The following is a 25,380-nucleotide window of genomic DNA, read 5'->3' on the forward strand; positions in this document are numbered from 1 at the left end:
TGACCCGGCACTTGCTGTGTAAACCAGGCTTGCCTCAAACTCATGGCAGTGCTCCTGTGTTAGCCTCCCAAATGCTAGGTATGTGCCACCACGCCTACCAGGACATATATTTTCATCCACTTTGTTCATGGCCGTACTACAGGATACAGCAGGTGCTTAATGAGTATTACTGGAAAACGCGAAAGAATTTGGCATTTTAAAGACACAACTACTATACTTTGTAACCAACAAGCTACCTTAACCACATGTAATTGTTACAAATACTTAGATAACCACAGATAACCATAAAATTGCTTACAATCTTTGTTGTTGTTTTTAAGACAAGATCTTGGCATGTAATCCAGTCTGGTTTCAAATGTGACTATGATTACCAATTTGGGACCAACATGGATTTTCCAGTGAGTTTTAAAGCCAGCCCAGGCTCGAGAGTGAAGCCCTACTCAAAAGACCAAAGAAAAGCAGCGGTGTGCAGGACGGAAACAGAGCCTTGGGCACCTATCACTTCCCACCAGCCTGCCACTTCCTAGCTCAACCGAGCAGCCTACCCCACCTCCCCATCCCAAGCCCCTTATGTTTTTAAAATCTGGAATGGGGGTCAAGCCAGGGCAGGAGCATGTAAGTCGCGGATGGAGTGGGGTGAGGCCTGATGCCACGTGCTGAGTGGCAGCCACAGAAGATGTGCTTTCTAGTCCGGTGCCTCACGAGCCCTTCCTGCACGGAAAACTGGAGTCCGCCTAGGGAGGAGCAGGTACAGTCCGGCCCCAAGGAGAGGCCACTCGCTGTGGTCCGGATATTAATTCACGACCCCTGGTTTGGTTCCCCACTCATGGCTTCCCGCTCGGCCCCCGGTTCAGTTCCCCATTCTCGGCTACACTCTCGGCCCCGGTTCAGTTCCTCATTCTCGGCTACACTCTCGGCTCCTGGTTCGGTTCCCCACTCGGCCCTGGTTCAGGGATTCCCTGTTCCGCTCCAGGTTCCGTTCTCGCTGCTCGGCCCCCAGTTCGCTTCCTCACTCTCTGCTCCCGGTTCGGGTCCCCATTCTGGGCTCCACTCTTGGCTCCCGGTTCTCGGTTCCCAACTCGGCCCCTCGTTCGGTTTCCCGCTGGGGCCCTTGTTCGGTCCTCGCTCGGCTCCCGTTTCGGTTTCCCACTCGGCTCCCGGTTCAGTTCCCTCCTCGGCACCCGGTTCGGTTTCCCGCTCGGCCCCCGGTTCGGTTCCCTGCTCGGCCCCCGGTTCGGTTTCCCGCTCGGCCCCCGGTTCGGTCCTCGCTCGGCTCCGGCCCTACTTAGCCTTCCTGCACTTACCGCGGCGGCGCTTGGGGTCTGTCTTCAGGGCCGCGGGCGCTTCCTCCACCCTTCCTGACGCCGGCATGTGCTGCCTTGGTAACCGTCACCAGGGAAACCAGCAAGGGCGCGCGTGTCTACGGGGGACCGGGAGGGCCTCTAAAGGTCTGAGCTGACAATGCTGAGGGGCCAGGGAAGACTTACGGAACTGCATCAGCTGGACGTGAGAAGGTAAAGAGCCCCTGAAGCCTTCACTCTTCCGGGGTGTATTTTATTTAAGGATTTTAGGGGTTTGTTTGCTTGTTTTTGTTTTTAAACGTAGGGTCTCTTGCATCCCATACTGGCCTCGAACTTGAACTTCACATCCTCCTGCCCCTATTGAATGCCGGATGACACAGGCTGCATCACCATGGGCAACTGACCTCCAGTGTCTTTTAAAAAGTAAGATGCCTATCCTTCTGGCCTCCAAGGGTTTTGGGAAGTGGACGGTTTTTATGAAATGTAACATAGTTAACCATAGTATCTTTGGAAATACAAAACAAGGCGGGGAGAATGTTGGGTTATGATTGTAATTGGATCAGGGCAAAATTAATAATGCTACAAAAAGCTTCCTCTTTTTTCAAAGGGTGCACAAAGCTAAAAAAAAGGACTGTTGAGAGTGTTTATCGGTCACACCACAGGATGACGACAGACACATCCCTGGTCAGACGGTGTAGTCCAATACATGAGCTGATTCAAGTTTACCACGGAAACCCTTCTCAAAAAACTACAGGTGGAGAATAGTTGAGGACAAATACCTAGGACAACCTCTGTCTTTCCCATGCACATGTGCACCGTCACAAACACGTGCACACACTGAAAATACACCTCCCAGTTTGACATTGCTGTATTTCAAGGCTTTGAAGGGAGGCAAACTCATAGGAAAGATGAGCTGAGGAAGGCCAGATACTCTCACAAGCCTTTATAATGTGAAAAGTCTTCAGCTATATTACAGTTGTTTTTGGTTCCCATTCACTTAAAGTGAGTAGCACGTCATTACCTGTGAAGGTTCAGGGCTGGGTCCCCACAGCCTGGCACCCGACTGCCCACCCCCTACAGCACAGTACAGTTCGTCCAGGTGTGCAGCATCCCCTTCATAAAGCTGCCTTTTCTCTTCATGTGTGTGCACATGTGTGTGCCCATGGAGGCCAGAAGAAGACACGGGCCCTCTGGGGTTGGAGTCTGTGATGGTTTGTATATGCTTGGCTCAGGGAGTGGCACTATTAGGGGGTGTGGCCTTGTTGAAGTAGGTGTGTCACTATGGGTGTGGGCTTTAAGACCCTCATCCTAGCTGCCTGGAAGCCAGTATTCTGCTAGCAGCCTTCAGATGAAGATGTAGAACTCTTAGCTCCCCCTGTATGATGCCTGCTTGGATGCTGCCATGATCCCGCCTTGGTGATACTGGACTGAACCTCTGCACCTGTAAGCCAGCCCTACTCAATCGTTGTCCTTATCAGACTTGCCTTGGACATGATGTCTGTTCATAGATGGGTGTGAGCCTCCTCCTGACATGGTCCTCTGGAAGAGCAGGAATTCTTAACTGCTGAGCCATGTCTCCAGCTGGGCAACTCCTTCAGCCTATGTTTGGTAAATTGAAACTTTGAAGGGAACCAGTCCTCTTCCACCCAGCTTCCCACCACACCCACTGCACACTGCATGCATGCCACTTTTCCCTGGGTCCTGGATCCCTCTCTTGCTTTCTTCTCCTGCTCCAGATGTGCTGATGTGATCAGAAAGCACAAACCAACAGGTCTTTCGGTTTTTTTTTTTTTTTTTTTTTTTTTATGTTCTTCAGTTGCCTATGTGTTGAGCTGTGGTTTGAGAACTGGAAATCTGCATGACAGCCAAGAGGCAGAGTGGATTCGGTAGATAGCACCGCAAAGAAGCAGGGTCTTCTCCACAGAGTGCATGTGTCATTCACCCACCTCATAACCATGAGGGAGCTGGGTGGTGTGGGGAGAATAGGAACCAGATATGCTTATAAGGTTCTGGGAAAGTGTTGCTCCTAGAAGCAAGCCAGGCTTCCCTTAGGATGAGAGCACACTGCATCAGAGGATATAGCCTTGCAAGCTGGCCTCCTAGGGTATGGAGGCACAGGTAGAAGGCTCACAAATTCAAGGCCAGTCTGGGCTCTACAGTGAGTTCCAAGACAGCCTGAGCTACATAGGAAAACCCTGTCCTAAGAGACTAAGGACTGGAGATGTAGCTCTGCAGTAGAGTCCTTGCCTAGTTTGTATAAGGCCCTGGTCCTAGTCCCAGCACCACACATTGTGAGTGTGTGTGTGTGTGTGTGTGTGTGTGTAAAATGTTTTGTGTCACAGGATGGCTTTCCAGTTAATTGTTTTATATGAGTGTTTCCTTGCATTATGCCTGTGCACCACGTGCATGTCATATGCCTGTAAAGGCCAGAGATGGAGCCTCGGATCCCCAGGAAGCTGAGTCACAGACAGTTGTAAGCTTCCACATGGTGGCCAGAAATGGAATCCAGATCCTCTGTGAGAGCAGCAAGTGCTCTTAACCACTGAGTGGTCTCCTTTGCTCCTAAGGACTGCGTTTAATCTGGACATTCGACTAACCCATTCTCAGAAAACTAGGGATTTTTTTTCCCTTTAGTTTCTATTCTTTTTAAACCTTCCCACAGTTCCCGCTGAGGCTCGTCGCCACTGTTTGCTCATTTTTCAATCTGAAGAATTTGCATAGTTTATAAACTTAATGCTCTATCATACAGGAAGCCAAGAGAATTGAGATCCATGTCTTCATTTTTGTTATCCCTGTTCCCACATCCTCTTTCTCTAGCCAGGACTATTTAGAGAACACTGCTAATTTCTTGTCTGTCTGGCTGTTTGTTTGTTTTTGAGACAGGGTTTCTCCATGTAGCACTGGCTGTTCTGGAACTCTCTGTAGACCAGGTTGGCCTTGAACTCACAGATGTTGCCTGGCTCTGCCTTCCCAGTGCTGGGATTAAAAGTGTGTGCCACCCAGCAACACCCAGTGCCCAGCAATCACTGCTAATTTTTAAGATTACATTTTATTCATTTATTGAGTGGGGGACAGCCATGCCATGCATGCATGTAGAGGTTCAAGGACTTTTTTGTGGGAGTTGCTGGAGCTCAGGTCGTCAGGCTTGGCAGTAAGTACCTTTACTTCTGAGACATCGCACTAGACCTTAATGTGAGGCGTGCTTTAATTATAACTATTTGTAACATTTTGAGAAATATAAAATACTCAGATTAAATACAGGAAATAAAACATTTTAAACATTTGCTATTCTGTTGATTCTTCATATTCTGCAAGTGGGACATAATTTAACGTTTCTTTTTTTAAAAACATGCTTTAAAGATTTATTTATTTTTATTTATATGAGTACATTGTAGCTGTCTTCAGATATATCAGAAGAGGCATTAGATCCCATTACAGATGGACTGTGAGCCACTATGTGGTTGTTGGGAATTGAACTCGGGACCTCTGGAAGAGCAGTCAGTTCTCTTAATGGCTAAGCCATCTCTCCAGCCCTTTAAAACATTTTTTTTTTTTTTTTAAGGAAGCCATGCAACACACACACACACACACACACACACACACACACACACACACACAGTGATTCTTTTATTCTCGTTCAAGGGAATGAGGGATGAGTGGCAGTGGGGGTGGAAGAGAGTGGATGAAAGTTTGATGATAATTAACAGAATATGGACACTATTGAAGGCCAGCCATATCTGGTTCTATGTCTGACACAGAAATAAAAAAAAAAAATAACTAGACAGCTCAGAATTCAAACCTTCAGTGAGCTGAGGATATTTTTGTTTTGGTGTCAGAGTATAGCTTCAACAGTTTTCTATTGTAGGGGATAATTTTAGAAGGGTTGATGTTTGTTCTTCTTTTTCTGACATGGCAGGATGCTGTGGCGAGTCCCTTTTAACCTGAAGCAATTAAATGGTGACACCATTTCTGAAGGAACACGAACAATTATCTATTTACCCCAGAGAGGGAAGCAACTGCAGAACAAAGTTTTCGGACTGTGTTATGTGTAGAATGGGAATGGCTGTAGAATGGAAGCACACAATAAATCTCTCTCCTCCCTACAGCGTGCTTTCTCAAGTTCGCATCATTTTATCTTCTTATGTGACACACTGAGTGAAAACAGTGACAATGTGTGTGGATGCAGTCACCAAAAGACTATTTTGTGGAAAGAAGATCACTTTCTTGCTTTTTCAAGGGTGTAGTTTCCCTCTTTGTGTTGGAGTTTTTCATCTATTATTCTTTGTAGTGCTGGATTCCTGGAAAGATATTGTGTAAATTTGGTTTTGTCATGGAATATCTTGGTTTCTCCATCTATAGTGATTGAGAGTTTTGCTGGGTATAGTAGTCTGGGCTGGCATTGGGTTCTCTTAGGGTCTGTATGATATCAGTCCAGGACCTTCTGGCTTTTACAGTCTCTGGTGAGAAGTCTGGTGTAATTCTTACAGGTCTGCCTTTGTATGTTACTTGACTCTTTTCCCTTACTTCTCTTAATATTCTTCCTTTGTTTTGTGCATTTGTGTTTTGATTATTATGTGATGGGAGGTATTTCCTTTCTGGTCCAGTCTATTTGGAGTTCTGTAGGCTTCTTGTATGTTCATGGGCATCTCTTTCTTTAGGTTAGGGAAGTTTTCTTCTATAATTCTGTTGAAGATATTTTCTGACCCTTTAAGTTGGGAATCTTCACTCTCATCTATACCTATTATCCTTAGGCTTGGTCTTCTCATTGTGTCCTGGATTTCCTGGATGTTTTGTGTTAGGAGTTTTTTGCATTTTTGCATTTTCTTTGACTGTCGTGTTGATGTTTTCTATAGCAGCTTCTGCACCTGTGATTCTTGCTTCAATCTCTTGTATTCTGTTGGTGATGCTTGCATCTATGACTCCTGACCTCTTTCCTAGTTTTTCTATCTTCAGAGTTGTCTCCCTTTGAGATTTCTTTTTTTTTTCCCTTTGCTATTTTATTTTTTTTCTTTTTTATTAGATATTTTATTTACACTTCAGATGCCATCCCCTTTCCCCATTCCCCCCCACCCCCCTTAGAAAACCCCTATCACATGCCCCCTTTTCCTTTTTGCATTTATACATTTTTTAAAATAATGTTAATCATAAGCGTTATAAGTTTGGAATTGTTCAATCAGAGGTGTAACCCACTGACCGACCTAGATATAACAACTATCTTTGACTGGTGGAGATACATGAATATCTGCCTCCCTGTCTCCCCCCTCTTTCTCTCTTTCACCACCTAGCTTCTCCTATCCTTCTTCTCCTCCTCTTCTTACTCCTTTTCTTGCTCTCAGTACTCCTCCTACCTTAGCTCCTCCTACACATCACCCTTCCTGTTAAAATGAAACTTTTCTCTCAAAATACAATTAGAGCATAATTATGCCAATTTGTACCAGTGAGGTACAAGATAGTCCTAATACCCAGTCCATCCTTTTGTTGACTAACCAGCACCTCTGTCATCTATCCTAACTAAAACATTTAGTTCTGAACCTGGCTTTAGGATGAATGTCAGCTGACTACCATCCACTCAAATCTTTTCTCTTACGGTAAATAGCTATAAGTTTTCAACCCCGTCAGAAATCCAGAATGACTGAGTTAACTATAATTGTGGGAAGCACAAAGCATAGCTTCTAAAACTTAGCCAATTTATAGAGACCTCTGAACACCTGAAAAGCCCCTATACTACCGAACGTTGGAGCATCAAATCTTCAGCCTTCTGGCCCAGAATCATCTGACAGACCTTGGTGATACAGGATTATTAAGGACTGATTACTCTGTCTAGGCAGATATAATCAGTCGACTATTCTGCATGTGTGTCCTTTTCTGGACAGTAATTTGTCTGTAGATGGAGAGAGGCAATTCTTGCCTAGTGGCTGTTACCACACAACTGGAGTAACTCCAAGGATGCTCAATTTCTTCTTAGAATCCACGACAGGAAGCTGTCAGGAGCAGACAGGTCTCTAATCAATATGAACATTAATATATAAATATTTGTAGCATCAGTTCTATGGACTTCTGATGTTTTGAAAACCAACTATCCATGTAAGGTAACCTGGACTGTTTTCTGTTAACTCCTCTCAGCTATTTCTAAGTAAAATATGGAAAGCACCCTAACAATAAACTCAAAAATATGAATTTGCTATAGTCCCTTAACTCATAGGTTAACCATCCCAAATCAGTTTTAAAAAAGTTAAAAAAGGGCTGGGTCTAGGCATTGTATTCCTAAATGTGTTATACAGGCACAATGCCCATGAGTGTATCAATATTCATCTCATTTTTATATTAATAAGAGGCTCATACCAATGAAAACCTTAAATTTGAGATCAAGGTAAATTTTGTACCATTTAAGAATTTATAACTTCATCTTGATAATAATTATACAGATTTCTACCAGTAGGTTATGGCTATGCAGTAAGTCCTAGCTAATCCCCCCTGTTCCAACAAAACCACTACTTGTCCCTAGAAAGACAGACCATTATTAACCACATTAGTCCCCAAGCTCAGGGAATAGGGGCGCTGACTCTTCTTTAACTTCTTCAAGCTGATTAAGGGCGTTGAGATTTTAGAAGAGGGGTGTGGGGAAGAGTAAGTTGATAAGCCTCTGATGCTGTGTCTTCACTGAATCCAGATGGAATTCCAGGACATCAGAGGTTTGGGCAGGTCTGCTCAGTATGCTTGATGAGTAGATACACCAAGGCTGTGTATTCTGCAATATACAATTCTCAGAACAAGTTTTAGTATCAAGAAAAAAAAAAAATTTCCACCCCCAGGGCGCTGACATTTTTTTTTTTAAAGATGTTGGTTCTGAAGACTTTTTTTTTTCCCGCTTCTTAAAATTGGTTGTAGTATTTACGTTTCAGATTTTATCCCCTTAGCCTACTTCCTCCCACCACCCAGAAACCTATCCCATCTCCCTCCTCATGCTTCTATGAGGCAGTGACTACACCTACCCCCCTCACTATCCCCTCCCCGCCCTCACATCCCCCCCCACTGTGTGTTCATTCATTCATTTTTCATTCATTTTTTTTTTTTTATGGGACCAAGAAACTCCTCTCCCACCTATGTCTGACAGGGCCATCCTCCCCTACATATACCTCTGGAGTCTTGGGTCCCTCCCTATGTGTTCCCAGGCTGGTGGTTTAGACCCTGGGGGGCTCTGGTTGTTTGGTATTGTTGCTTTCCACCTGGGGTCAATAACCCTTTCTGCTCCTTCAGTCCTCTCACTAAGTTCTCCATTGGGAAACCCCTGATCATATCAGTGGTTAATTGTGAACATTGTCCTCTGAGTGTTTTAGTCTTTGGCTGACCTCTAAGGAGACAGCTATATCATGTTCCTCACATTATGCACTTCCAGCCATCCACAACAGTGTTTAGATTAGGTGGCTGTACATGGGGTGAATACCCAGGTGGAAAGGTCTCCTGATGGCTCCTCCTTCAGTTTCTGTTCCATGTTTTGTTTCCCTATTTGCTCCCTTGAGCATTTTTATTTCTCGTTCTAAGTAGAACTGAGGCATCCCCTCTTGGTCATCCTTCTTCATGAGCTTCATGTGGTCTGTGGGTTGAGTCTTTGATAATCCAAGCTTTTGGGCTAACATCCGTGGAGATATGTTTGTGTAACTCTCTTCTTTTGGGGTTTTTGGAAGATTACTTTCTTGCTTTTTCTAGGTTGTAGTTTCCCTCCTTGTGTTGGAGTTTTCCACCAATTATTCTTTGAAGTGCTGGATTTGTGTTGAGATACTGTGTAAATTTGGATTTGTCATGGAATATTTTGGTTTCTCCATCAATAATGATTGACAGTTTTGCTGGGTATAGTAGTCTGGGCTGGCATTTGTGTTCTCTTAGGGTCTGTATGATATCGGTCCAGGATCTTCTGGCTTTTATGGTCTCTGGTGAGAAGTCTGGTGTAATTCTTATAGGTCTGCCTTTATATGTTACTTTGCCTTTTTCCCTTACTGCTTTTAGTATTTTTTCTTTGTTTTGTACATTTGATGTTTTGACTATTATATGGCGGGAAGTATTTCTTTTCTGGTCTAAACTATTTGGAGTTCTGTAAGCTTCTTGTATATTTATGGACATCTCTTTCTTTAGGTTAGGGAAGTTTTCCTCTATAATTTTGTTGAGGATATTTACTGGTCCTTTTAGTTGGGAGTCTTCCCCCTCATCTATACCTATTATCCTTAGGTTTGGCCTTCTCATTGTGTCTTGGATTTCTTGTATATTTTGGGTTAGTAGCTTTTTGTATTTTGCATTTTCTTTGACAGTTGTGTCAATGTTTTCCATGGTATCTTCTGCACATGAGATTCTCTCTTCCATCTCTTGTATTCTGTTGGTGATACTTGTGTCTATGACTCCTGATCGTTTTTTTAGGTTTTCTATCTGCAGGGTATTGTCCCTTTGTGATTTCTTTATTGTTTTTACTTCCATTTTTAGATCCTGCATGGTTCTGTTTAATTCCTTTTCCCGTTTGGTTGCATTTTCTTGCAATTCCTTAAGGGATTTTTGTGTTTCCTCTTTAAGGGTTTCTATCTGTCTACCAGTGCTCTCCTTAAGTTCTTTGAGAGTGTTATTTATGTCTTTCTTAAAGCCCTCTATCATCATCATGAGAAGTGATTTTAATTCTGATTCCTGCTTTTCTGGTGTGATGGGGTGTTCAGGGCTTGCTCTGATGGGGGAGCTGGGTTCTGATGATGCCATGTAACTTTGGTTTCTGTTGCTTACATTCTTGCTCTTGCCTTTTGCCATCTGGTTAACTCTAGTGCTGCCTGTACTTGCTGTCTCTGACTGAAGCCTGTCTTTCTAGTTATCTAGCTTGTGTCTGATCTCCTAGGGGTCCAGATGTCTCTGTGATCTTTTCCAGCTGCACTGATTATAGTGGTACCTCTAGGATGCCTCAGGATATGGTGCCTCCAAGGTAGTAGTCCAGCTAGGTGTCTGCTGTTCTGGGTGCAGTGTCTCCTCTAGAATATCTCAGGATACATTGTCTGAAGCTCTGAGTTCATTTGTTCCTCTGTGGATCTGGACTGAGTGGAACTTCCAGTATGTCTCAGGTGGAATCCGGGGTCCACACAACAGCAGACCTGGCAGAGGTCTGATCTAGGCCTCAGATCTGAGAACTAGTTTCTAAGACACTGTCCAAATTAGAGCGCCTGGGATCCCTGCTTCCTCTGGGTTCTTGGAGGTTGGGGACAGAGCTGCCACCCAAGATCTGCTCAGTGCTCTGGCCCAGACCGGAAGGAACCAGTGTTCTGGGCCAGGAGTAACTTCCTGGGTCCTTTTGGTTCCCAGTTACTCCCTGTTTAGGGCGGGCCCTGCTGTCTGCTTACCTAAAATACTGCCTGAGTTCGAGCACCTGGGATCCCTGTTTCCTCTGGGTTCTTGGATGTTGGAGGCAGAGCTGCCACACAAGATCTGCTCAGTGTTCTGGCCCAGACCGGAAGGAACCAGTGTTCCAGGCTGTGAGTGACTTCCTGGGTCCTTTTGGTTCCCAGTTACTCCCTGTTTAGGGCAGGCCCTGCTGTCTGCTTACCTAAGATACTGCCTGAGTTCGAGCACCTGGGATCCCTGCTTCCTCTGGGTTCTTGGATATTGGGGGCAGAGTTGCCACCCAAGATCTGCTCAGTGTTCTGGCCCAGACCGGAAGGAACCAGTGTTCCAGGCCGTGAGTGACTTCCTGGGTCCTTTTGGTTCCCAGTTACTCCCTGTTTAGGGCAGGCCCTGCTGTCTGCTTACCTAAGATACTGCCTGAGTTCGAGCGCCTGGAGTCCCTGCTTCCTCTGGGTTCTTGGAGGTTGGGGGCAGAGCTGCCACCCAAGGTCTGCTCAGTGCTCTGGCCCAGACCGGAAGGAACCAGTGTTCCAGGCCGGGAGTGACTTCCTGAGTCCTTTTGGTTCCCAGTTACTCCCTGTTGAGGGCGGGCCCTGCTGTCTGCTTACCTAAAATACTGCCTGAGTTCGAGCACCTGGGATCCCTGCTTCCTCTGGGTTCTTGGAGGTTGGGGGCTGAGATTTCTTTATTGTTTCTATTTCTATTTTTAGACCCTGGATGGTTTTGTTCAATTCCTTTACCTATTTGGTTGTGTTTTTCTGTAATTCTTTAAGGGATTTTTTTGTGTTTTCTCTTTAAGGTCTTCTACCTGTTTACCTGTGTTCTCCTGTTTTGTTTGTTTGTTTGTTTTTTGGTTTTTCGAGGCAGGGTTTCTCTGTGTAGCCCTGGCTATCCTGGAACTCACTCTGTAGACCAGGCTGGCCTTGAACTCAAAAATCAGCCTGCCTCTGCCTCCCAAGTGCTGGGATTAAAGGCATGCGCCACCACTGCCTGGCTTCTCCTGTATTTCTTTAAGGGAGTTATTTATGTCCTTCTTAAAGTCTTCTCATCATCATGAGATGTGATTTTAGATCAGTCTTGCTTTTCTGGCGTGTTGGGGTATCCAGGGCTCACTGTGGTGGGAGAACTGGGTTCTGATGATGCCAAGTAGCCTTGGTTTCTGTTGCTTGTGTTCTTATCCTTGCCTCTCGACATCTGGATATCTCTGGTGTTAGCTGGTCTTGCTGTCTCTGACTGTGGCTTGTCCCTCCTGTAAGCCTGTGTGTCTGTACTCCTGAGAGACCAGTGCTCTCCGGGATGAAGAGCTGTGGTATGGAGAGCTGTGGCACAGGGTCAGCTCTGGGGTGCAGAGAGAAACCAGGAGGATCCTGTCCCTGGCTGTTCCTTGGTTCCTGTGTTCTGATGACTCTGGGCTGGTCCTTCTTGGGCCAGGAATTTGAGCAAAAGTGGTGGTCTTACCTGTGCTCACAGGTGTGTTGGCACTCCTGGGAGACCAGCTTTCTCCCAGCGTATTGGAGCACTGTGGCACAGGATCAGCTCTGGGCCAACATATATTTTTCTAAAATTAGTTTTATTTATTATGTAAACAACATTCTGCCTGCAGGCCAGAAGAGGGCATCAGATCTCATTATAGATAGTTGTGAGCCACCATGTGGTTGTTGGGAATTGAACTCAGGACCTCTGGAAGAACAGCCAGTGTTCTTAACCTCTGAGCCATCTCTCCAGCCCCAACATTTCTCTTTTTAAAATATTTTTGAGGTTATAATTACATTATTTCCCTCTTCTCTTTCTTTCCTCCAAAACCTTCCATGCATCCTCCCCTGCTTTCTTTCAAATTCACGGCCTCTTTTTAATTGTTCTTGTTGGTGGTGGCAGAGGAGGTGGTAGCGGCAGCAGCAGTGTTGTGTGTGTGCACGTGTGCACTTGTGTATACCCATATTCCTAAATACATAAATGTCATATGCTTAGTCTGGACAATGTTGCTTTTATGTATTTTTTCAGGACTGACTGACCACTGGATATTGTACAAACAATTGGTGTACTCGTCTCTGAGGAGAACTATTTCTCCTGGCTCCAGTGTTCCTTCATTTCCTGTAGTTCTTTGTCCAGGGTTGAAGCCTTGTGACCTTTCCCCTCTCCATGTTAGCATGTCTGTTGGTATCATTTTGTTCAAGTCTTGCTTAGGCAGCCATGTTGGTGAGACTTCATGGGTATAGCTTCTGACATATCTGGGAGAGACAATCTCACAGTAAACTTCCTTTTTAAAACAAAACAAAAAAAAAGCTATTTGTGTGCCTATATGTGGAAAACAGTCACCAACCTTGTGGGTTTTCCTCAGAATCCATTCATCTAAGTTTTTTTTTTTTAAAATGTGTTTATTTTCTAAAAAGTTCAGTTTCTTCAGATTCAAGCTTTTCTGGTGTTAGTTCTGCCTCCTCAGCGTGTGATGGACCTGGGTTTTCCTTCAGTCCTTGGAACATGGTTCTCAAGGCACATCATTTGGCTCCAGGCAGGTCTGAGTCTACCACCTGAGCTACTACCTAAGATGTGTTTGTATGTATGGAGATCTCATACTGGAGTCCTGTGTTGACTTCCTCAGAAGACCCAGTGTTCTACCGAGATCCTGTGGCCTTGTTCCAGGTGACCCCCCAAATGGATGCGATCTACCCCAGTCCTGTACCAAGCCAGTAGCACAACAGACTGCCCTAGGAATTCACTGTGATTTTCTTACCAGATTTCTCCATTTTCTTCTCAGCCCATCTCACAGGTTTTTGTTGTTTGTTTGTAATTTAGCATGCTTTCTCTCTCTCTCTCTCTTCCTGGTGCTGGACACTGCACCCAGGGTTTCAGATATGCTAGACATGTGCTTTACCATTGAGCCACATCCCCAGCCACACGCGGAGGCCACCTGATCTCAGGAATTGCCAATTTGTCCTGCTGCCTAGGCCCCTGGACTTTATTATACACTTACTAGTATTTGACATCATTTGCAGAGTGAACGGCCTCAGAGAGGCCGAGACAAATCTTTACTAGTACCTGGGAGAAGAAACAGGTGACAGGCCTAGGTAAAGAGTGGAAGCAACAGGGAGAGGAGGGGACAGATGTGACACAAGCTGAAGTCACCTGATTACACTGGAGACATCAGAGTGCTGGAGGACCTACCACTGGGTTCTCATGAGGAGACTGACAATGGCCTCGGCTTGACCCAGGTAACTTTCCTCTTTTGTCTCTGCCCAGTGCAGGTGGCTAAGGGAAGGCAAGGTTCTTGAGCCAGGAGCCGGCACACACTGGTTTTTCCTGAACTTACCCAGGTAAAGCCGTCACACACGGCACCTTTTACTTCATGATCATTTGGCTTTATTTTGGCCTTGCAGCTGTGAGGGAATGGGCTGAAGAACTACATAGGGATGGAGCCGTAACTGAATCCTAGGGACTCTGGACATCTGTGGGGCAGCAGGCATGGCTTCCGGGACCACCATGGTCAGGGAGCTTGTAAATGTGGTCAGACCAACTCTGGACACTAGATGTCACTGTTGCTCAGAACCAGCACCCCCCAGTTGCTGCTGCTGAGTTCCAGAACCCCCAGGAAGGACCCAAACCTGCACAGGCGCTCAGGTCTCCTAACAAGAGGGTGAGGCTTCTGCTCATGAATTGTGCACATCCACCACAGTCTTTAAGTTTCTCAATATCACTCACACTGCCTACCACAACAAAATGCTGTGTAACGGTTGTACACAACACCCTGAGGAACCCTCACAGGAAAAGGAAGGCCACACGTACTCAGTACTGACACAAAAATAAAATATCTCAGATCTGTGGCTGGACGAGCCCCCATGGGTGTGGAACCCATGGACAGAGGACCAACTGGAACTTGATAAATGCAAACAACCAAACCAAACCAAACCAAACCCAACCCAAGATTCACTCTAATGAAGTCAGCAGACATTAGCTGAACCGGGAACTAATGGCAAGCACTTTGGATAAAAGGGACCATTATACATTGACAGTAAGTGGGCAAGAAAGGCCTGAAACAGTCACTCCATATTCCATTATACCCAACATCAGGACAAGAGTTGCATGAGAAGCCAGAGTAGAATGCTATTTCCTTGTGGAGCCTGCCAATCCCAACCCTGGGCTCGGAGTCCCAGCCAGCTGTTCCTACTGTTTCTTCTACTGGCAGCCACCATGTTCTGCTGCAATCAGTTACTGCCAGCCTGCGGGGACCTTACCCCTACACTCAGTACAATCATAGAGCAGCAGCCATGCACTGGGCTACAGTAGGAAGCTTGGCACGCTAGGCCAGGCCCCTCAGACTTCTGTTTTCTCGAATCCTGGACAGTGTTCCTACCTTAGATGAGGAAGTCATAGCTATCTGGCTCAGAGTGGCAGAACCATGCGTATAGGTAGCACTTAGTAACAAACCCTCAAAACACAGAACACTGTTAAAGCAGGAAGTAAAAAAACAACAATAAACAAACAGACAAACAAAAGGAGAACGTTCTCCAACTTTCCCAGGTGCGCAGTAGCATGGCTAATCCCCACTCTCATGTCACGGCTGGGAAGGCAGGAAACTGACTGGATCAGGCTATACAGTCCATGACTGGGGCCATTAGAGTTGCAGCCTCTTGCTTGATTATATTAAATACAATCACTATGGTCACTCCAATTTCACAAAGGCCACCACAGCAAGTCCCTAACAACTCTTGGCACCTGTCATGCTACCAGGGACTCTTTTAAAGTGGTGGCCATTCCATCCACTCTAAACTGGAACAGTAAAACACAAAGCCCTGTGGTCAGTCCTGTAGGCAGCACAGCACAGCACAGCACATGGAATGCAGGCCCTGCGACCCAGGCCTGTCTGTGGCCTGGGTACTATCTTCTAGATCATTAGTTTAACAACAGAGTATGTTTACGTTCTTAAAGGGCCAGCACAATGACTCAGCAGGTAAAGGTGCTTGCTATCAAGACTGTTGATACCCAGGATCTATGGTGGGAAGAAACGGACTCCTCAAAATTGTCCTGTGACTGCTGCACACACACACACACACACACACACACACACACACACACACACACGAATCAGAGACAAAGGGACAGGGTTGAAGAGATGGCTCAGTGGTTAAGAGCAATTAGTGCTCTTGCAGAGAACACAATGCAGTTCCCAGCACAACTGCCTATAATTCCAGCTCCTGAGATACACAATGCCTTCAGCCTCCCAGGGCACTTGCACATACCCACATACACACTTACAACCATACATGATTAAAGTCAAACTCTCAGAGCAGGGTGGGGCACACAGTAAGTAGCCAACAGATGGCAGCAGTCAGTTCTCAAGGCAGACGACCTCTAACGGTCTCCCGCCACAGGCATTCTGTTTTCTAATCTTTGTGCTGGTCTAAGAAAGGATTGACTTTTTCAAAACTGAAATAAGAACAAGACATCTGATAGTTCAGACTTACTTTAATAACAATACATACGACATCTTGTCACTATGGAATGTAAGGGATGGACAGGGATTTCACAGCACTCTTAACATTCTGCATATCCAAGTTTGTGTGTAACGTCTGGAAACACCAGCCCACCCACCATTTACCCGTCACTTTTGGTCCTTTAATAGACACGATTCTTACATAGTAGACACCCCGCCTGCATTCGGTTGTGTATTTCCTTTATTCCTGTATTACAACTTACAGTACCTACTTCTGCTGGGCTTGACTCAGTGTACAGCACTTGCTTGATCTATGTGAGACCCTGCATTTAATGTCCAGCACCACAAAAAAAAAAAAAACAAAATACCTCTATTTTAACATGTTTAAGAATTATCCTATTACCAAGCAGCAAAAATATAACTTTGCAATTATAAAAGAGCTAAACCAAAACCCACAATCAATTTATAAGTGTGATTCTAATAAACACTGCCTCTCTGCAGCTTTTACCAGCTTTCTAGGTTGTACACACACACACACACACACACACACACACACACACAAAATACACACTCCCTCCTGCTTAGTTATAGGGGTTTTATAAGTTAGTTATATTTCATGGACTCTTTGGAAAGTGTTTTCAGAAGCCAACAAACCTTAAAACCTGAAGTTCTGAAGTCAGCCCACAGGTAGACAAAATAAATGAACCAGGGCAAACAGGATTCTTTTCTGACACCCTCCTGAAGCATGGCCTACTGTGCACATAGTGTGTGTATATCTGCACTGTCAGCTGCCCTTCTCACAATGACTCTCATCATAAAGGTATAAGGAAAACACTGTGACCAACTACTTTTGGGTGACAGATTTCTTCTGTGTTATCTTGACTCCTCTGAGTGACCTAGTTAGTGAATCAGTCACTAACAATTTGGTCACCAGGCAAATCAAGCTGGCAAGAAAGTAAACCAATATTCAATACTGTGTTTTGTCTAAACCCACGTTATTTATTGCAGACACGAACATGTAACCTCAATATGAGACGTCTAATTAAAGCAAGCACTTCCCAGACCAAGGCAGCAGCTCTTCTAAGGCTTAGGCTTGGCCCAGAATTCTTTATACATGGAATAGCCCATACCTAAAGAGAAAGAAGAGAAGCATTAAGACATCTCCTTCAGCTTCAGAAAACACATGCCAGTTTACAGGACAGGGCCAGTGTGAGCAGCTCACTAAGTCACACTGTTTGAATGAACAATCACTATTTACCAGGCAATTTAAAAAACACCCACTACATTATACAAGATGAAGTCTAATGCCAGTAAAAGCATGTAAATTTAGAATCTTGTCCACCTTTGCAAACTCAATACAACAGTCATATTCTTCTCAGAAAACTGTTACTATTAACCTGTGCTCAGAATCAAAGCAATGACATTGAAGAATTACAGAATAAGATTTACTATCATAGGAGGCAAAGCTTTGTCATTGCTCTAATTAATTATTCTTTCATAAGAAATGAATCAAAGGTATTTGTAAATTGTTTTAAGATCAGCAGGAAGCATTTACTTTGCTTTGTAAAGGAAAGCATCAATGAGAAACAGAAATTTGTGAATGTCCTGTTGAACCTACCAAGAGTCATGGCCCCAACAACAAAGCCCTGGGCTGCTACACGCATGTGGATCAAGTGAATGGACATCTTCGTATTTCCCCTGCTCTTCAGTTTGTATAACCCATAAGCAACAATTGCCGCAAAGCCTGCCATTCCTACAACACAAATAGTCACGACTGTTAGATGCACAGGAGAGGAACCAAGACAAGGTCAGCATCAGTCAATGTACTCTCTGCTGTGTTTATAAGGATACGTTATCAGATCATCAGTTAAATAACACATGCACTAAATTTTCAATCTTTTTTGCTTCACAAGCCCAAATCTAGAATTCTCAGTGAACAGTAAGCTGGCCTTGAACTCCACTTGGCACTGCCTCTTAAGCACTGGGTCTTAGGTATCCCAGGCTAGCCTCAGGGTCTTAGGTATCCCAGGCTGGCCTCAAATTTGCAATGACCAGTAGATGAGCTTGAACCCCTGATCCTCCTGCCTCTACCTTCCCAGCGCTGGGTGACAGCATGCGCCACAATGCCCAGCTAATGATTAGTTCTGAACAATTGTTGGTTTATAGAACAAGTAGACAGTTTTAAGAATGCAGGGTCAGTGAGTTGTCTCGGCAGGGAAACCTGCTTCCAAGCTGGACAACGAGCCCGATTCCTGGAACCCAAGGTTTTTTTGTTTTTAAAGCTAGATGTGGTGAGTATCTTAATGCCAGCAGCACTCCTATGGGCAGATGGAAGGTGGACACGGGAGGCCATAGGGCAGCGAGCCTGTGGTATGTAGTGCAGAGAAAGTAAGAGAGAGCTGCCTCAACACGGTGCAAGGAGAGAAGCAACTCCTGAACGTCATCCTCAGACCTCCACATGAACGCTGTGGCACATGCACACATATACAGTAACAAAGAAACAAAGTTTAATCTTAAGACAGACCATATGGTCTCTCAAACCTTTAGGAAATTTTGACAAAATACAATCACACAGTAGGCCACAAAAAACACTGAATTTCAAAAAGGCTAATACCTAGACTGCATAACCTAAAACTAAAATTAGCTATCAGTATACAAGGGGCGATACACACACACACCACAGCGCTATGCTTGTAAATGCGCTTGGCTGTTAAAACAGAGGGAATTAGGAAATAACTGTGTTAGCACTGAAAAGGAAAAACGAAGGACTACTGTACTGTGACTGTGACACTAGAGCAGTGGTCCCCAACCCTCCTAATGCTGCGATGACAGTTCCTCGTGATATGGTGTCCCCCAATCACAATCATTTGTTGTACTTCACAACTGTAATTTTGCTAGTTATGAATCATAATGTAAATGTGTTTTCCCATGGTCTTGGGTGACCCCTGTCAAAGGGTGAAAACCCACAGCTTGAGAACCATTCATTGCTAAGAAAGAGTCAAGTGAAGGATTCTGAACTGTGGCACTGCCCACATCAGAATGGCCTGTAGTCATGTCTGCGAGACACTGACTGTCTTGACACCGAGGGTGGTGTCATTCCGTTTTGGGCAGGTGGTCCTGGGCTGGAAAAGTAGCTGGCTGAACATGAGCTTGGGGCTGAGGCAGCAAGCTCTATCCATCAATGGTGTGTCCTTCAGGTTCCTGCCCTGACCTCAGTGAGACGGCGGCCTGGAAGTGTAAGACAAATAACCATTTTTTCTCTTCCTTTTGATGCTCTTGGTGATGGATTTTATCACAGCAACAGCCATGTAACATGAACAGCAATTTTTTTCTCTAATTGGTCTAGTTGATTCTCATGTGATTTTTCTTGTATTCCCTGTGTAGATAATTATATTGCCCACAGAGCAACAGGGTTTCTTCCTAATGTACATGGTTCCTATGTAGCCTTCCTGCCCTGCCCTATGTAGAATGTCGGGCTTTCTAGGCAACAACAGCAGAGTTCACAGGGACCCCTGATCAATTCCCAACTTTAAAGGGAATGCTTCTAGTGCTTTAACACTAATTATAATTTCTATCTGCTTTAAGTGAACAAATTATTCCAATTTACTGATTTTAGAATTTCCATTGGTGATCATATTGCTATTTCATGGGATGAAGGGCCTTCATGGACGCTGCGTGTCTCTGTCATGTCTCTGTGACTGACCACAACACGACCTAACTGCCAGAGACTGGCCGCCTGCATCTGCCCATCATTGTTGGAAGAATGCAGTGGCTTCTAGAAAGCACCTGTGGGTTTCTGTTTCATTTCTCTCGACTTCGTCCTGGATGTCTTCCCTGACTTTCACCTCCATCCTTTCAGTGCTAGAAACCTTAACAGGGTTTGTCTTGAGTCCTGAGAAATCTCTGGATCAGAAGGTGGTCCTGGGATCCCCACACAGCATGGGGCACTGAAATAACAGCCAAAAATCTGAATACACACAGAACTTTTGTGATGAGATTTATACAACATGATATTGACTTTGACCATATTTCAACAGAATAAGAAAAAAAGGTATTTCAGGATCTACTCAACATACAAATGTACCATGCTGCCACCACTCCAAGCCCGAAGCAGGCTGATTATCTGAGCATCAGCTAACTTACCAATGGGGACAAATGGCGTCTCCTTAGCTTTCCGAATAAACTTAGACCCCTGACCTTCATCGTATGAAGAGAGAGAAAGGTCTGTGTTGGTTGACATTTTGATTTCTTGTAGAGTCTTCCTGAAAGAGAACTTTTTGTGAGGTTGTGTAATTAAAAGCATCTAGAATATTATTCAATATTGAATGAACTACTATGTGTAGTGAGAAATTTGGTTTCTAAAAAAAAACAGAAATAGAAATGTGCTTTTGTTTTAATCCCAGGTGTGAGATGTGGGGCTGCTTCAGACTGTCCACAGCAGCCAAGCGTGATCTGCTCTAGCAGGGGTTTGCCAGCTGTAGATAGTTTCTGTGATTATGTGACATTTGGAATTCTGGGAACTTTTTAGAGGGTATGTAAGGCTAGGGTCCCAAGAGGTGATGTGGTTTGTTAAGTAGTCATGTGCAAAGAAATGAGAAGAAATCAGATATCCTGACAGCAAAGATCAAACCTGTCCTCAAGGAACCTGATTCCCCCAGTCAGCAGGAAGTATTCTAATGATAATGTCACCCTTCCCCCTCTATCCTTTTTCCTCTATTTAGTGTTAGGGGGTTGAAAAGGTAGAAGAAAGAAGCCACAAAGCAGACAAAGTTCAGCAACAACTCTGCCTAGTTTCCATGGTATCTGTTATCTGTGAACTTGAAAAAATACTTTTAGAATTGAACTTTCACAATTAAAGAGAATTATATATATTTATTCTTCCATCATTTTGCCCTTTCTCTCATGTGACAATTTTTCTTTTAAGATACTGGGAAAACAACTATAGTTTTTTAAAGGAATGTGTAGATGTCTGTGTATCTGCTTGCAAGTGCCCAGGGAGGCCAGAAGGTACTGGACCCCTGAAGCTGGAGAAAAGACTGAAATGCCTACTTACAGATATACTTTCATGTTCTATTGCATAACATGGGGGTTCTCTTGTTTCGAGACAGGGTCTCTCTACATAGCCCTAGCTGTCCTGGAACTCAATATATAGACCAGGCTGGTGTTGAACTCAGAGATCTGCCTGCCTCCTGGGAGATAGAATTAAAGGCATGTGCCACCATGCTGTTGTTTGTTTTTTTCCTTCCTTCCTTCCTTCCATCTGTCCATCCATCCATCTGAGGTTAGCGTTGTTAACATCACTACAAACAACACAAAACAACTCCTCCAGGGCTTTCTTATTCATACCCCTTAGGCTTCTCTTCTGACTCTTTTCCATACCTTCCTAATGGCCCCAGGCTTCCTCTTCATTGCATCCTTTTAAGCTGCACTCAGAGAAGGCCAATATGAGCTCAATAATTAGATGAATAAAGGAGCAGGACAAAAAGAGTTCATTCCACCATCACAGAGAGCAAAGGCTCTCTCTCTGCAATCAATTCTCACAAGTAGCAAGAGGTGCAGTGGTGACAAACCCACTTCATCTCTACTGTGTGTCTCCTTAATGAACCATGTAACTGCCTGTGATCCTGACCACAGGTAAGTAAGGAGGCAAACACAGCACACAGTACAGACTGCTGACAACTGCTATCCACCCATTAGCATATAATTAGCATATACAATCCAGGACTCTTCATGTGCAACAAGTTCCCTTTAGCAGGAAAAATCCAACAGATTGCTATTCCTGGGGGTTGAGTGGCAGCAAAGCCCTCAGAGAAAACCCAACTGTAATGGGAGAATGTTTAGTTTGAAAAGTGAGCTCATCTAAGTCCTACACTCCCTAAAGAGACAACACTACCATCAACAGAGAAGAAAACTAGCTAGCTAGGCTATTCAGATTAGAACTAAGGCTTTTTTCTTTCCTTTTTTTTTTTTTTTTTTAGTACACCATTACTTCCTAACACAATACATCTTGCTAAGCTTTTGTAAATACAAGGCTCAGTAAGCTCAAGGTTCAGGATGCTCATTACATTTGCAAAATAAAACAAATACTGACTAGGCGTGGAGCACCCAGCAGTAATACCAGCACTCAAGAGTCTGGAGGAGGAGGATCCTGAGTTCCAGGCCAGCTCAAAGCATTTGCAGAGCTGAGTGCTCTCACAACAGTTCCCTTTGTCTCTTCTACTTCAGTTTTTCCCAGTCAACTCTTGGTTTTGCAGGTCTGCACCTCAACTGGCCTCCTCTAGACAGTCCTTTTGGTTTGTTTCTAAGTACTTTGGTTATGCCCTCCTACAGAACACTTACAAACACCTGTTTGATTTCTTGAAGCCGGGTGCTATACCTGCCCTGCTTGCATACAACCCCACGGCCTGTCCACAGTATTTTTGAAGAGTTTAACCAGGCAGTGTGAAAACATCAAGCTGTATACACCAAGTGTCTATTTCCTTTTACTGTTCTTATACAGCGTCTGTGAAAATGAGAAAATATCCTGAGTGGATCTCTATTCCTTGAAGCTACAAATGACAAGGCTATCAGACTATATCCTACATTAAAAACACTCCTTTGTGGCTGGGTAGGGTGATACATGTCTTTAATCCCAGCACTCAAGAGGCAGAGGCAGGTGGATCTCTGAGTTCCAGGACAGCCAGAACTACATAATAGAGGTACCCTATCTCAAAACTATAAAACAAAACAAACCTCTGTGTTTATGCCTCCTGAACTCATCATGAGAGGCAACTCTACTGTGTGCGGGGAAACAGTGACAGAGCACTTGCCTAGTGTGTGAGGTCATGGGTTACATCCCCAGCTCTGACAACACACAAGCCATAAATAAGAAACAAATCACAGTTGGCATCTTTCACCATTTCCTATGTGGATAAGTATATTGACCAGTGAGTTCATGGAGCAAAAGGCTTTCTTTCTTCTCTTTTCACGGGGTGGGGGTGAGGGGGCGAGAGGAGGGAAGAGAGAGAGAGACAGACAGACAACTATCGCTTTAGTGTATATAAAAGAACAGATGCCCATCCCTTCCCCTCATCACCCGTGATACAGATTAGCAAGCTAGAATGGGTAGGGCATTTGACCGCACTTTCAGAATGTTGTTCATTTCATAATGCGGTTAAGAATTGGGGCATACCATGTAGCCACTATTTCTTTTAAGGGACTAATGATAGGCAGAGTGGTGATGCATAATTTCAGCCCTCAAGAGGGAGGAGGATCATGAGGGCAAAGCTAGCCCAGGCTACATAGCAACACGCTGTTACAAGACAATAACAAAAATAAAGAAATCTAATTTACAAAAGATATCCACCGGGCATGACTGGGCAGATGTCTGTCAGGAAGCTAAAGATGAGTCCGGAGCTCAAAGCAAGCCACACGGATAGAACTGTAATTACATGACCCAGTGGATAGAGACATTTGTACTCCAATGCACTGGTACAAATTTGTACCAATTATATATGCATTTGGCTACCAGAAAGGGCTACAAAAGATGAGGAAACTAAAAAGAGTGTGGCCTGGGGGCACATGTGTGTAACGTCAGTGTCAGAATAAGGGAGGCAGGAGATCTCAAGTCTGAAACTAGCCTAGGCTACACAGCAAGACCCTGCTGGTGGAGGAGTTAGAGTAGGAAAAGGAGAAGGAAGAGGAGGAGGAGGAAGAGGTGGTAGTGGTAGTAGTATTCATGAAATATAGCCACTTAAAGGAAAGGATGTGCTTTTAAAACCCAACAGGCTCAAATCATAACTTGAGTAAGAAATTAAGCAGAGGATGATCAATATCCTTATTTTACAGGTGGATGAATGGGTTTGAAGGGTCATGTGGATTGTTCCACACCAGGAATATATTTCTGGAAGGGTAGGATTTGAATTTGGCTCTCCCCATATACAGCCCACAGCTCTTTTGTTTGACAATTTATTTATTGTAAAATGAACACTTTCATGTCACAGGTGCAAATTTGAACTGAAAATATAAATTAATATTGTCTCTGAACTGTAAAAACTGTGTACATCACACCTATAGTTAAACGGGCTACTCTTTCTTCGGTTAAATTATCTAACAATTTCAATTCCGATTTTAAAAGTTCTTTTTTTTTTCCCCCACTAGATTTTCTTTTATTATCTCACTCACTCAATGTCTGACCTACATCTGTCAGAAAGTAGAACATAGTTTGATTTTTAAGTCAGCAACAACCAGATATTCAAACTTAGTTTGGTGAGCACATTATTACTCTGTAAGGCTAGGTACGACTACTGACATACTTTTCCAAATGCATGGCAACCTAGAAGAGGTAAATAAGAAAATGGTTGGGCATCAGAGGGTATAACAGCTGAAGATCCTTCCCAGCATGTCCCTTTGGTCCCAAGAACTATTATCTAAAACAATGATTTCAAATTCGGATTTTTGCCTAAGTTAACTGTCTTGGCTTGTGAAAATGGCTGCCTTGAGACTGTGACTCAAATGGCCAGGGGCAGAACACAAGGATTTGTCTCTTAAGAACCATATTCAAGAAATACTGGTGCAGAGAAGTGTAGACCCCCTTAGCGCACTCCAGGAGCTCCCGGAACCATTTGAACCTGTCAAAAATTTGCATCCAAACTCTCAAGCTGAAGAGGGCATCTGTAGTCCCGGAAGCAGATTCCCTGGGTAGGGATCACCCCCTTGAAGAGAGGACTGCTTTCCACCCCAGGAATAAACGAGGAAAGCAGATAGTAGCGCCAAGTCACTCGGGCTGTTGGCACACCTGAAGTGTTAGCGGTGCTTTTGTGATCTCTGCGCCCCGTTCCCTTGTCAGGGGCATTCGCATTCCGCCACAGCCTTCCTCCTCCATCCGGTGACACAGGGTCACCTAAGGTCTGCGCAAACCCCGGGTGGAGCCCGGGGAAGGCCAGGCCGAGGTGCCCGAGCGCTGCGCCCTGCCCTCACCTCCCACCTTCTCGTGACCTTGTCTGGACTCCGAGGCCGGTACGATCGCGCTCCCTCTCCCTCTCCCCCACTGCTCCCGGGATCCCCGAAGCTGGCACCAGCTCGGTCCCCGTCTGCCATCGTTGCCTCCTCCGCGACTTTCGTTCCCTCGGCCACGATCCGCTCCAGAAGCTCCGGCCTCGTTCCTCCGGCTCCACATGCATTGGCCGACGGGGACCCCGAGTCCTCCGCCCACCCGAGGGCCCCCCGTCCCGCGGGCCTTGCCTCCCGCCCGGCTCCCGCTTCACTCACCGAGATACGGGGTTTCTTCCTCCAGTCTTACCGGCT

General features: G+C 44.8%; 2 protein-coding genes and 1 long non-coding RNA gene across 5 annotated transcripts in view; 1 reads left to right on the top strand and 2 right to left on the bottom strand.

The window, feature by feature from the left end:
• Ccdc13 (coiled-coil domain containing 13) overlaps positions 1 to 1,403 on the bottom strand; it is a 43,922-nt gene extending 42,519 nt beyond the window's left edge. Inside the window, exon 1 of the mRNA XM_034484181.2 lies at positions 1,305 to 1,403. The gene's annotated coding sequence lies outside the window, so the exon portion shown is untranslated. The remainder of the gene's footprint in view (positions 1 to 1,304) is intronic.
• On the top strand, positions 870 to 20,966 carry LOC143435386 (uncharacterized). 3 transcript variants are annotated; one of them, XR_013105625.1, is made up of 4 exons: positions 870 to 1,514; positions 1,606 to 1,724; positions 1,909 to 2,909; positions 5,218 to 5,406. It is a non-coding gene; the product is annotated as an uncharacterized LOC143435386 (long non-coding RNA). The 3 variants fall into 3 exon arrangements; XR_013105626.1 differs by having other exon boundaries at positions 1,909 to 2,744; XR_013105627.1 differs by lacking the exons at positions 1,606 to 1,724; positions 1,909 to 2,909; positions 5,218 to 5,406 and adding exons at positions 13,910 to 13,978; positions 19,712 to 20,966.
• Higd1a (HIG1 hypoxia inducible domain family member 1A) lies at positions 16,110 to 25,367 on the bottom strand. Its single transcript, XM_034484195.2, has 4 exons — positions 25,345 to 25,367; positions 20,239 to 20,357; positions 17,714 to 17,848; positions 16,110 to 17,225 (listed from the first exon to the last, which is right to left on the bottom strand). Exons 2-4 carry the CDS (start codon positions 20,333 to 20,335, stop codon positions 17,176 to 17,178), a joined length of 282 nt encoding a protein of 93 aa, XP_034340086.1. The 5' UTR covers positions 20,336 to 20,357; positions 25,345 to 25,367; the 3' UTR covers positions 16,110 to 17,175.
• Positions 25,368 to 25,380: the final 13 nt, after the last annotated feature.

The sequence above is a fragment of the Arvicanthis niloticus genome, chromosome 21 (genome assembly GCF_011762505.2).
Source record: "Arvicanthis niloticus isolate mArvNil1 chromosome 21, mArvNil1.pat.X, whole genome shotgun sequence".
NCBI lineage: Eukaryota > Metazoa > Chordata > Mammalia > Rodentia > Muridae > Arvicanthis > Arvicanthis niloticus.

Bases quoted from the DNA above. Each gene is read 5' to 3' on its own strand.
- Higd1a (XM_034484195.2), bottom strand. From the start codon at position 20,335: ATGTCAACCAACACAGACCTTTCTCTCTCTTCATACGATGAAGGTCAG. The intron at 17,849-20,238 runs GTAAGTTAGCTG...TTTGTGTTGTAG, and splicing joins GACGCCATTTGTCCCCATTG to GAATGGCAGGCTTTGCGGCA. The intron at 17,226-17,713 runs GTAGGTTCAACA...CTTTCTCTTTAG, and splicing joins TGTTGGGGCCATGACTCTTG to GTATGGGCTATTCCATGTAT.